General features: G+C 42.8%; 1 protein-coding gene across 7 annotated transcripts in view; it reads right to left on the reverse strand.

The window, feature by feature from the left end:
- fli1 (Fli-1 proto-oncogene, ETS transcription factor) overlaps positions 1 to 13,693 on the reverse strand; it is a 30,406-nt gene that overhangs the window by 5,871 nt on the left and 10,842 nt on the right. For 4 of the 7 annotated variants that reach the window (XM_080890052.1, XM_080890053.1, XM_080890055.1 and 1 more), the window contains 4 exons: positions 13,260 to 13,471; positions 12,381 to 12,535; positions 11,317 to 11,520; positions 4,668 to 4,736 (listed from right to left, as the gene is read on the reverse strand). In XM_080890052.1, coding sequence (XP_080746178.1) covers positions 4,668 to 4,736; positions 11,317 to 11,520; positions 12,381 to 12,535; positions 13,260 to 13,471 — 640 coding nt within the window. The remainder of the gene's footprint in view (positions 1 to 4,667; positions 4,737 to 11,316; positions 11,521 to 12,380; positions 12,536 to 13,259; positions 13,472 to 13,693) is intronic. The other 3 variants (XM_080890054.1, XM_080890056.1, XM_080890057.1) reach the window with 2 other exon arrangements.

Genomic DNA, 13,693 nt, shown 5'->3' on the forward strand with positions numbered 1-13,693 from the left:
ACTGAACACAATTTCATCTCTCTTCATGCTTGTATAGAGCTGATGACATTAAACTGTGACTTTGTTAACTTTTACTTAGATTTGTCTGACAAGTAATGGGAAATTTACTTCCATTTCCATTTCATCAGATCCTTGCAAGATATCAGTCATTAAAAACATAAAACTATTAAATTCATTTTAGTGTAATTTCCTGTGTTTTTCTAAGTCTGTAGATTTCAGTTATGGGGAAAAAAATCACACATTATCAATTATTGTAAGTGTGCCTGGCTTTTTTAAAAATGTGTTTTGGGTATAGCATCTTGACCCATATTACCTCATATAGTCCAAGTGGGAAAAAACCAAACGAAACCAAGAAAGAAAACATCCAGTGACATCAAATTGTGCATCATTCGCTTCACTACACGGACAGACATTTCTACACACTGTGCGGCACTGCCCTCCAGTGGACAAGAATATATTAGCATCGGTGTTTTCCTTATAATAAATAATGATGACACATTCCACATCAAATGATTATTTCATCTGAGCACAACTTAATCTCACTAGAACGAAAAAAACAACGTTTCCCAAGTTTGGCTGGTTCTAGTTATTTTTCTTTTTAAACACATTTTATATTCATGTTGAACCTCTTGTTCTCTTCGCTAAGTTCTATCATATCAACTTTTAACCTTAAACGCTTCAGCAAAGGACTCGTTACAATCTGCAAACAAGAGAGGTTGTCCCTGTCTCTGTGTCCCCTGCAGAGTTAACAACGGCAGATGCATGAAGCGAAACATATATGAGCTTGCAACGAGAAAAGAATTTGGAACACGATCAAATGAATAAAAGAAAAGACAGTATATGAGGAGAGAAAGACAAAAAGAAGGAGAGGAGGGATAAATAACAAGCGGGCTGCTGTGGCTCAACGGGGCTGTCAGGTTCAATCTGGTGTGGGCTGGCAGGATAGCCAAGGAGCAGTGACTGGGGGAGAGTCCTGAGAGACTTGCGTTTCCTGCCTGCTTCGCCTGCAGACAACCTCTCTTTGTTTTACTGGCCCTTTTTTCCCCTCTACTCACCGCCAGTCCCTCCACCACCACCACCACCCCGAAAAAACACGACGGGGTTACCTCCATCTACGTGCAGAAGGGGTTTAGGAGATGGTGGGGGAGAGGCACAGATGAACGAGAGAGATGAGAGTGGAAGTGAGGAAATCGCAGAAAGACGTACTGAGAAGTAGACAAATTACGGTCAGGGTATAAAAGCACAAAAAAGGTACAGAAGAGAAAGAAGTGAAGAAGAAAATCAGGACAGAAAAATGATGAAAAAAAGAGTCAGACAAAACACAACTTTGGAATCTGGAAAGAAAACAATGGCTGCAAACTCAGCTACTGTTAGCTGTGGAAGAAGAAGAGGGGAAGCTGTGTTATTTGGGTGTGTTTTCTGCCTTAAGACACCTTGGCTGGTTGGTAGCATCTGCCACCAAAACAATTTTCTCTGGCCAAAGAAAAATCTCAGCAAATACAATTTTCACCACTACTGTGCATTAAGGTTTAGCTTCATTGATTGAGTGAAAGTGAACATGCAGGAGGAAGAATCACAATGCACGGCGGTTTGGGGGGGCAACCACACAAACGTAGACTCGACTGTGCACACACAGAACCGCCTCACCCCTCACCACCCACCCCCTTCTCCCGCCTTCATTTTTCCAGGCCTCGCTCTGACTGCGACTTGAGCCAGTTTCCACTCTGGTCTCGGGTGTGGTGCACGCTCCTGGGAGACTTCAACTGCAGGACCAGTTAGTCAAAACAAGGCCCAAGTGCTAGACAGAGAGAGAGAGAAAGAGAGAGAGACACAGAGGGAAGAAGAAAGACAGCAAGTAGGCTAGGAGAGAAAGAGCAACTGAGCAACGGGAGCGGGATAGAGAATGAGTGGAGAAAAAGAGAGAGTGGAGCTGTGGACTGTTTTTAACCCAGGGTCCGAGCCAAGGAGAGAAACCCAGACAGGGTAAACTTTTTTAATACCCATAATACAGGTGCTTTAAAAGCCATCTGTGTGAGCAAGGAGCCATAAGAGGAGGAGAATGATGGCAAAGTACAGGAGTTAGACACAGCGAGGAGACAGTGGGTGCACTGGAACAGAAAACCATCAAAGAAAAAAAAAGGGGGGAACATCTTCGCAACACTCTTAACATTAAACGTTTTCACTTCCAAGTCCGCAGTTTATCTTACATTATATTTAGCACAGAGCAAGGTGAGCATTTGAAAAAACACAAATCTGAGATGGTTTGTGTACGTAATGAAGCATTTCAAGCTGTTTTTGCCTTTGACTTGGCACCAGAGGAAATGCTTTTCAAAAGGTGAATCATCTTTCCTCAACATGGCAGGGGAGGATATGAATGCTTTTAGAACATTTTGACATTTTATTGCTGTGCTAATAGATCAGAAACCACAAAAGAGAAAAAAAAAACAAAAACAAAAAAATCAATCTGGGGGAAAAAAAGTAGTTTACAAGTAGAAGTGTAGGTGTTTACTTGTAACAACGACATGATGTCTAATTCCCAGCAACGCCCTATAACTCTTACACTCATGAATAATGCAGTCCACGTCCAAAAGATATGCAAAGGCATAGGCATAGTATAATATTTGTATATATATATATATATCACACTAGTAAGGTATGCAGGAAACCCATACTTACAAGCCGATCAGCAGGCACATAGCAGACGCAGACTTTGAGAAAGCCACACACACACATCGGCGCGCACGAGTCCTTTCATAGCTGCTGCATTCCGTGTTTTATATGCTCTCTTTTATTCATAACATTGCATTTTACACCGCAGAGTCTGGGGCAGATTAAGGGTTGTCTCCTGCTGTATGCTCGTGCTTACTCTACCCCAAAGAGCCTGTATGGTATTTGACTGCTCTCAAAAGGCAATATGAAGTGGAACATCTGGCAGTGCTGATCTGAGCAAACGCTGATAAAGGCTTCTCCTGAAGCAACGCATCTTTTATTGCCGAAGCAGAAACTCTGCACGAAAGTAACACTTGTGCGAGCAAAAATACTGTCGTATTTCCTTTATTTGGAAAAGTTAGCATGTTTTAAATGCTACAAGTGTTCTATTTAAGGCCAGAGTTTTAGGCCACAGTTAGAGGAAGGCAGTGTTACAGGAGCACTTAATAGAAATCACCTCTTGAGAAAGGGAAATGCTGCTGATGGGAGTGACCCTCTATTCCTGCCAGTCCAAATACCTGGAGCTGAGAATCAGGAAGACCAAGGTCGGGGGGTGACCGAGCAGAATCTTATCTGGCCTGCCCAATGGCCTATTAGTATGAAGCTGGGCGAGAACCACTACGTGGCCTGGAATTCCCACCAATGGGGCAGATAGAGCGAGAGGCAGAGAGCATTCTCTGACACTTATCAGACCTAGCATTTCCTCTGCTGCTGCCTTGATAGGGCCTCTCATCCTGTTAGCAAGGCTATCATTGTTATTGCAGTCTTTGCTCTCGACTCTGGTGGTGACACCATATAGCCTATGTGAAGGATGTGTAGTTTTTTCTTTTTTTTCTAAACAGATACGAAGCTATCGCCTGTCTGAACCGTGTCAGCACACCAGTGTTTGTAGGGTGAAAAAGGTATCGGGAGGAAAAGGACCGTCATCCTGAGCTGCTTGGGGCATTGTTCTCGGCTTAGCACACTAGAGCTGGTCCCTCTGACCGCTCCTCTTCTGCTTTATTAAAAATGTATCGCTAATTCAATTAGTTCATTGTGTCCTTTAAATTTTGGCCAGATTAAGATGTGGAGAACACCAAGCTGCTTGTATGGTAACATTTTTCTTTAAAAAGCCATTTTCACTATTGTTTTTAATCAGACATTGGTTCCTTAACCATTAAATCTCTTAATAAAACCAGCTAACAGTTTATGTTAAAGCCTACGTTTTACATAAAATAGCTGAAAATGGCTACTATCATTTGATTTTCATTAAAAGCTATATATATATTTATATATATCTACATATATTAGTCAAAGGGTCTCAGTGCTGCTGGACACTGTCTTACAATAGCATATTTTATGTGTAGTGTCCCCTTAACCTCTTATCATGATTTCTGCCACTATTTCACTCATCAGAGACTCACACATGTAACCCCTATTTCCCCTCTAGTCTAGTCTAAAGCAGCCAATCAGCCCCTTTCTGTCATGTTTACCAAGCACATTGTTGCTCGGGCACCTGTCTGTGCTGCCCGTCCTTCCAGTAAACAGCTTCAGTCACATAGATTCTTTCCATAATTACTACATTTACAGTCTGTTCATGCTCCCACTGCTATGGAAAGAACTCATCAGCACTCTGCTTTTGTTTTATTGTTAACATGCCTTTATTCTTTGGGTTCAGGTAGTAGTCCCGAATAGCAATAGCAGCCTGACTCAAAACAAAAGGTGTACTTGCCCAGAGCTTCATCAGAAACAATCGGTGGCTGCATTGTGCTTCCTTTTTGTTAAGTAGCGTTTGTTCTCACATGTGTGTGGTTTTCTTCATGCGAAGCCTGAAGGTTTGGGTATTTTATATTTTTGCCATACATGATCACCTTTAGCTTTGGTTGCACCATTCCCACCTTGTTCAGTCTGTATACAGCATTTAAAACAACTCTAAATATGTGGAGAGAAATGCAGAGAAAATTTCTAAACTTCCCTACCCTCTTTGGCAGCCAGCCGTGGTGATGGATCTGTGTGAGATGTTGTATTGTAGGATAATGATGAGCTACCTGCAATGAGACAGAAGAGAGCATGGTGAGATTAATTTTGTTGGATTTTTTAAACAATTAAAGAGTCTTCATTGCTTTATAAAGTGTTTACTTTAGAATAAAGTATCTTGAGGAATACATGCAGAATATATTTCATTTGAACTGAAATTTGCTGCATTTGCTATGAGAGGTTTTTTGTATGAGTGACAAAAAGCTCAAATTTCTAATACTCCCAGCAGGTGGCAGTAGAAGGTCCAGCTCGATACCTATGGCATGCCACTGAAGCCATTTTCATTGGATCACTTCTGTACCTTTTGCTCTTAAATTATTATTTTTTTTAAGAGGAAAGCTAATTAATGACAAAGAACTCTATTCTCGAATAAAGCAAACCCAGCACACAGTCTGTCCTTTGAATAGTGGTGAGGAAGCCCTGTAGTATGTCAACATTTTAACTGGAACCACTGCCCCTGAATAAAGCAAGACAGTGAGTTAAGAGTCCTTGTATGGCTGCCTGTTCATTTCACCTTATGGAGCAGAACTCTGCACTGCATTCCTCCACTTACACAGGCACCCTGGGCGGCACCAAAATGCTCTCTTAATTTTAGCTGCCCCCAGGCATAAATCAGTGAGTGGAAAAACAGACCCAAAAATGCACAGAGAAAACACGAGAGCAGTTACTACATGGAGAGTGTAGACAAGATATAGCACTGAGCCAGCAACAGCAAGTTGCTGAGTAGGGACCGTACCTTTTCTGGTGGGGTGGTGCAGAGAAATCTGAGAAATGAGCTAAAGTACAAATGGAAAAAGAAAAATCCAGAAAGTCTGTGAAAGTTTCGATGCAAGGTCCTCGACTAACGTGCTGTGCTGCTGGTGGTGGGTTGGGGCCTCATAGTGGCAGACTAGGGGTCTGTTTTTTTAAGGGGGGAGAGTGGTGGCTGTGGGGTAATGTGGGGTGCTCCACAAATGTATTCTAACCCTCCAAATGTCCCCACCCCTCCCAGTTCCACCTATACTCCACGGCACCCCCAAGGCTCTGGGTCTAGTTTAGAAGGATGGGGGACTCAGAACAGGGGAGCCATTGTATGAGGAAGGGTCCCTGCATGGCAATCAAACGCAGCTCCCCCATACAAAAATAATTCCACACGCAGAGCGTAAGCTCACAGGGGCAAACGAGCCTCCGAAGCACCGACTTCTGGAATGAGGGAGAGGGTGTAAGAGAACGAGGAACAGAGAGGGGATGGAGGAAGGAGGAAGGGGTTGTTAACCCCTTTCCTACTGTGTGCCACATATGTGGTCTGACCCAGACAGGCAAACAGGCAGCATTGCTAAGAAAACCTCAAACCATCCCACAGAGAAATTTGGGACTGCTGTATGGGAGAGAGTGAGAGCGAGTGGAGGGTTGAGTGAGCGAGTGAGAGCGAGCTAGAGAAACACCACAGCTGACAGTTTTGGTGAAGGGAGCCTTGGCTGGGCTGCCTATTTATTTGGATGGCCTCTTCCTCTCTTCGAAAACAAACACATCCCGGTAATCTGACAGCGCAGTGGGAGGACTGGCCAGTGTTCAAGCTTTGAGACCCTCATTCTCTTGCTCTCCCTTTCCAATCACATCTGCTTCAGACTCTGTAAGATTACATAACACCCGCAAACAGTTTTCTTTTCTCTCCTTCGTATGACTGTTTGGTTTCACGAAAGCGCCGCCTGACGTGCACGTAACATTGATCGATATTTCTAAAGCCTTGTACAGCGCCGTGTAGGACCTCTGGCAAGCCCCCTGTACTGTTTATTCTGTATAGCTATACGATACCATTGCCTCAACATGTGGTCTAAGCTTTGTCAACAAACTCAGGGTCCCCAGTCACCCTGTTTTAGGCACCTTGCCACATAAAGGGGGGCACATAAGTTTAGGCAAACCCATTTAGTTGTACTGGATAACGCTGCTGCTTGGCTTCATATTTCATATGAGGCATTTCTGCGTCTTCCGCTACAAAGTATTGGAATTGTTTTTTTAACTTATGACCCTCCTTTCATGATGGCACTGTTCGCAAGTAACTGAAAGAAAAAGAAAACACTCTTCTCATTAAATTACATTTGTGTTGGGCACAGATTGAAGTTCCTGCCCACACTTCGAGACCGCCTCAAGCTACCAAACCAGTCTGCCAACTGAAGAGTTATACAGGTTCTTTATTAAACCCCTGGTAAAACAGGTAGTATCAAATGCACAAGTATTGTTGTACAGACAAAGGTTTTTTTTTATGTGGAGGCTGTTATGAATTGATAGACTAACAAGTGCCTCTTTTCCATCAACATAGTTCCAGTTCTGGGACCAGTGCTCATGTGGAGCCAGTTCTGCAGTGATGCCCTTTCAGAGCCAAATAGCAAAATGTTAAATGTTTTCCATTAGAAGATCATGGTGGATGCAATCTTTGGGTTGTAGCCACTGAAATCAAGGTGTTCAGCTTTGGGCCGAGCAGCATCAGTCCTTTTTGAGTGAAAATAATTGGGACTAGTACTAGATTAGACTTGTTGGTGGAAAAAAGGTCAAACTATGTGAAGTTGACACCAAGATTACATCCCATCCTGCCAATGATCCAGAGAATGGTTATAAATGTTCCATTATGTATTAACGTGAAAGTGTTTATTGGTTAATGGTCAACACTTTTAGACAGACTCCGCTTGAAGGTATTTATAGTCATAAAAAAGGGCCAAAAATAGCTATAACATATCAATCCAACCCTGTCTCCCTCCACACACCTTCACATATCTGATAGTTTGTTGCGTGAAATGGGCGCAAACATCAAATTATCCATTTAGAAATGTTAGAGAGATCTGGACCCAGTGCTCTCCTATCTGATTGGACAAGTGAGAGGTGAAATGTTCAGAAATGTTTAATCACTATTCTTAGCTTTAACAATATCCTGACCACAGTTTATATGCTGTTCCTAACTGCAATCATGCAGTTACCAGTCCAAGATATGATGGGAAAAATATAAATCACTTAAAACAATTAGCATTAATGTTAAAAACAGGACTATAAAACGAGATATGCAGAACTGGCTGACATCAGTATTCTTAACTGGAAACTTACAATTATTATCTACATCTCGCTTCAATTACAGCTAGGCTCATCTCAGTGTTTACACGAATAGCAACTGCTTATTATCCACTTCCACTTATGCTAATGTGATATAGACATAAATTCCTGCGAAGCTCATAAGTGGCCGAACCCCAGCAGTTGAGTGAGCAGCCGCAGACTGCACTGTAATGGTGGCTAACAGCAGACAGCAAACGGCAAAAGGCGCAGAGCCAGCCTGCTGAGCCCCTCTGCACCAGTGATAATCTGCCAATAGAAAGAACTAATGCAAGGGGAGCTCAATAAAAATGTTTTGAGGGGAGAAAGAGGAGTGAAAGACAGAGAGAGAGAGAGAGAGAGAGAGAGAGTGTGTGTGTGAGAGAGAGAGAGTTCTCCAGAGCTCCTTTTTCCCTACTCAGCCTGCGAGCCCAGATGTTTATGGTCTGTATAAACTATTGAGGGCTCGAGAATGTCCCCCACTCTCGAGCGAGCAGCAGCAGTGCAGAAGCCCAGACTTATCACTCTCTCTCTCTCCTCTCTTTCGCTCTCTCTCTCTCTCCTTCTGGACTCCCTCGCTGTAAATCCATCCAGACACACAAGCAACGGCGACAGCTGGGAAACAGAACTGTTGCTATTCTCCAATGGCACTCAATCATGACCATCTCGGACCATTTCCACACTCTTCGCAAAAAAACAAAAAGGAATAGTTCAGCCACCAAATTTTTTTCTTTCTTCTTTTTTTAAATTTCGCACTCCCTTTCTATAACTGCCTTTCTTGCTTACACACACTCCTGTTTTTGTCCTGAAGCAACAACCCAATCTGTCAGTGACATATTTCTTAACTCCTACTATTATGTTCCTTCACATGCTTCTTTGGATTGTTCTGTCTCCCCAGTCCCTCTGCTCGTTTTTGAATTCTCCCCCCTCTTCCTCCCTTCTCTCTCCGCCTCGCATCTCTATGTGTCAGAAGATACAGTCTCTCCTTGTCTGAGGTTTGCTGCTCTGCTCCGTTTCCAGCACATGTGGTATCAAACCGACCTACATGGGTGCGATAAAGCAAACAGTCAGCAGTCCCCTCCCTGACAGACTAATTTGAACAAATTCTCAAATTGCGCCCCAAATTGAAAGCACATTGGGGTGTGGGCGGCCATCACTTATGAAAATCTGGATAAGTGACCAACAACGAGGCCAAAATAATGCACGGGCAACTACCCTTGTTACTGTAAGCAGCTGGGAAGCCAGACAGATGTTCAGGTTGTGCCAGCAGTTGTGCCAGTATGGATGTCTGAGCGGTATTTCTGTGTGTGTGACGTGGCAGGAATGTTTTGTTATGGTATGGCTGTAGGGTGTGGAAGTGCGTCTCCCGCCCTTCACCAAGTGTACATACAGGGTCTAATGACTCTGAGGAATGTTAATCAGAGGTTCAATAAACAGAACCAATCACACATATGGTGCACACAGATGTGTACGAAATGATTGCAGTATCCCTCTGGACCATCTATTTTTTATTTTTTATTTTTTTTTGGGTGTAGGATGGGGGGTGATAATGAAAAGATTCAGTGAATCAGATCACATGACCTGTAATCACTAATACTTCCAGGGCTTGCTTGAGCCTTTCCCCTTTTCTCTTTGTTTCTCTGCCTCCTGGAAACTAGTCCCAGCTCCAGCTCTTGTGAGTGAAAACAGAGGTCTATTTTCTGGACAGGGTTACTCCTAGTCTCTGATTGTGTTTGTTTGTGCTGTGGGGGGAGACGAGAGAAAGCCTTTCATTTCTAAATTATCACCCCGTGAGGGTCGTCATAAAGCCTTGACCCCTTTCCTTTGCTCACAAACTGTTTTCACACTTGAGCTCCGGACAGTATCAAGAGAATCAGGATGCCATCTGATGTTTTCATACGTGGCACGTGGCAGGAGATGGTCTCACAACTGGAAATACTCTTTTTGATTTAGGCAGCACTAGCTGTAAAATCTGTGCAAGTCCCACATAAGATGAAAAACTGTGCAATAGGACATGGTAGGCGCTTTGCAACAGAAAGCTGGTAGGCTAAAGTGTGTTCAGTGCCTGATCTGCTTTGGATATTTGTATCACATTTGTAATAGACAGAAAATTTTGTATGTGTAATGCAGGTACAGTATCAGCACTTCACCCCGCTTGCATCGTCCGCGAGGTGCCCTAAAACGGGTTACTCAGCTCAGGAAAGGGAGCGTCCATTTCGCTGATTGTTAGGAATTAATACAAAGCAATTTCAGCTGGCAAGTGGAGAGGATTCCCAAGACATCTTTTCTGTCTCCAAAGCACACAAAAGAAAGAAAGAAAGAAAGAAAAATGGGGCAAAATCGTGATGCAGCACGCCTAAGCCGTGGCTAAGTCCCACAGCCATTGGCCATAATGAAAACTGCTCTGCGAAGTGTGCCCAGTGGCGGTCAGACAGATCCACCCGCTGCACCGCTGCACAATGAGGCTGTTATACTCATGACAAGCATCTCTCTCTGCCCAGACGCAGTGCATAGAGAAAACTGTTGACACCCACAAAATACAGTTCCCATTACATCACATTGAGGCCCATCGCAATTTTTTGAGAGTAATGTTAAATTTAGTCAAGCCATCAGTCACTCCACCCAGTGTGCTGCCGTGATATTCTGCAGCCACGGCGCAAGCAGCTCTAACTATTCTACAGTATCCAAACTTTTTAAAGATGGGGACAGACCGTTCCCTACACGTGCATCAATCGCGCCACTCGTTTGCTAATTTTTATAGCACACGGCTGATATTTAGCATTCGAACTCGACACCACGCTGCATGTATTCAAACCAGAGCCTCACCAGATGTTACACTTTATATTAAAATGTCATTTGCATACCGCATCAGAAAATTGGCTTCGCTTCCTCACAGAAACATATGAAGCGGGGATTACGGCGAGATATTCTTCAAAGGTAAGGGGCTCAAATTTAGCTGCCACCATTGCAAATTGCAGATCAACTTTCTTTTCTTTGCTCTGGACATACAAGCCTAGCGTGATTCCTGAGGCAATGCACCTGGGCTTCATCTTTCTGTGGGCCATGCGGTATAAAAGTGTAGTGGGGGAGGTTGATGATGGTTATCTGGAGAGGGGAAAAGAAACCCTTTGGGTTTCTATGCTGTGCTTTAGACGTGTTAGCTATCGTAGAGAAATTAGTAATTTCATTGTTTATTTAGTAATGCAAGCATAGTGCGAATGAAAAAAGGTGACATTCCTTTTTTTCTTTCATGCTGAGCAAACGAGGTCATTTTCATTCACACTTTGAATCAAAAAGAAGAAGAAAAAAAACTAAATGACTTTCACCCTTTGGCAAACGTGGATGGTGATGCAGGTTTAGGCACAAACAAGGAAAGTAATGAAAACGAAGTGCAGCATGGCATTGCTGACTTTTCACTGTGTTTAATACTTTCCGATTTATTTTTTATCTTCTGTTTTCAACTGTTAAACACTTTTTGTTGCACTCCTATATTTGTTCCAGAGACCCGTCAAGTAATTACCAAAGTTTACTTACTTTCCCTGAGATAATTGAGATGAGAGAGAAGCACTTCTGCATTGTACATGGTGGTGAGCCGTAGAAAGTCATCTTTGCTCATCTTGCAGAGCTCTTTGCCGTCCGTGTTTTGAAACATTGCCGTATCAATCTCTAACAAGCCATACTCCTTGATGGCCCACTCTAGCCACTGGCGCACATGGTCCTGGGACCACAGTGATGGGTCTGCAGGACGACAGAAGGGAAGGAGACTGGTTTTACTGACTGTTACGGGCAGACTTCAGGAAAGACATATCTCTAAGTTAAAGGGAGGAGGAGTAATAAACAAACTGAAGGCAGTTTCTATTTTCTTTGTATTATTGCAGGCTCTTTACCTCACAATATAAAGTGCCTTCAGGCAACTGTTGCTGTGATTTAGCTTCATATAATAATGCTGAGGTGAACAGACTTCAGTTTGTGTGGTTTAGACAGAATACTAAATATTGCTTTTACTTTATTAAGTAAAATGAAAACAGAGCAGATTCCTAGTTCAGTCACCTATCATAGAATAGTATTCGTTTTTGAATCTCATCATTAAATTTACTGAACTTTGTGATACCAAAGAAAACTCAGTATTTGCAAATGTTACTTGACCCATGCCTGATACACAGCACAGCCAATTTGGAAACCAAACCCCAAACTTGCCACTTTGTGGTTAAGGAGTGGCATCCAAGTGAGCTCCTATTAGGTTAATAGATGAGTGGCCTTTGGCATCAGCTAAACACTAAAAAATGAATAATTTACCAAGTCTGCATTCAGTTTTAATTAAATAATCTGGATTTCTCGTTTTTTGGCACACTGTTTGCCATTCTGAAATGTACTGAAATGCCTTTTGTTTGGACTTTGAGTGAAAGACAAATTTCTTAAACTAAGTGTTCAAACAAAGGGTATAGTAAAAAAAAAAAATCTACTTAGGTTCATTAGATTGTGCCTCAGCATTAGTGACATCATACCAGAACAGGCAAGTGACTGCCATCTAACAATAGTAATCAATTTTGTTCTTATGTCCTGATTAATTTTTCCTAACTATACACATCTGTTCTTACCTGCAGGTACAATGACTCTCCGTTCATTGGTGGTCATGTTGGGGGGAGGGGCGTTCTTCTCATCCATGTAGTTTCCATAGTTCATCTGAGATGTATCATTACCCCCCACCAGCTTATTACATTTACCCACACTGCAGTCCACTGGAGACTCCCTGCTGCACAAACATGCATGCACACACACACACATGCACACCAAGTAAGTTGTAAAAATATTATCAGCAGATAAACTGGGTGTTGTTGAATTTCCTTTCCAGCCATTGACTTTGGCACGAGATATTGTGAGCCAAGCATATCAAAGATTAGATGTGAAACGTGAAGGTTAGCTGTGGTAAAGAAACGACCCGCTGAATGACAAATGACAACAGCAGCAGAAGTGTCATACAAATGGGTGACAAATTAGAAGCAAAACCTGAAAATCTGCAATGAGTGTGGATCTGTTTGATCCACATAGCAGCATAATGTGCCATGGTTTGGGTCCACATGTACCATTAGAGGGAAAGGGCACTGAAAATAAATACAGCGTTTATCTGAGAGATCATGTTTATCCTACGCCGAAACATTTCTATTATGAAGGGAGGGGTCTCTTCTACGATGACAATAGCCCTGGCCATCTGGAGCAAGGAGTTACTGGATGGTTTGAGGAAATGCACTCACCACATCTCAACACAGTTAAAAAACACCTAACAGTGAATGGTACTGCATCTTACCAGGAGAGCTTGAGAGACTTGGAGAATGAAAGCCAAAGCCACGCCTAACTGAAACTCATTGTGTCAATTTTGCTTTTTAATTCATCACCCACTTGCATGTCTGATAAAAGTGCATAAAAACTCATCTCTACTATACAATGCATGCCACAGGGTGTGGCTGTCATGTCATTACCTGGATCCGTTCATGTGCTCATATTCTCTTTTGACGTTGACCCTCACTGGCTGGTTGATCCACTCCTGTTGTGGGGGTAAGGGGTTGATTTTGTGGGTCTGGCCGTAGTCCTGTGTGCCAGATGCAGTCATATCTGTTTTGGGTAGAGGGGCAGCAGCAGCGTAGGGAGGCTCAAATAAGGACTGGTCTTCACTCACCACTGATAGCGCCTCCTGGAGGTGAAAATAACAAATCCTTGGTATTTCTTTCAAAATTCTTTAATGCTTGTGAGCTGTAGAGGTGTTATAGTAGGGTTTATTCTTTATAGCATCCCAATTTTGCACAACACTAAATATCTTTCTCTTCTGGCTTCACATGCATCAAAGCGAATGCTTGACACGAACAAATACAACTCAAATTTCTTAGTTGACACTATCCAGAAACTTGTGATGTCA

Source organism: Rhamphochromis sp. 'chilingali' (genome assembly GCF_963969265.1).
Source record: "Rhamphochromis sp. 'chilingali' genome assembly, chromosome: 8".
NCBI lineage: Eukaryota > Metazoa > Chordata > Actinopteri > Cichliformes > Cichlidae > Rhamphochromis > Rhamphochromis sp. 'chilingali'.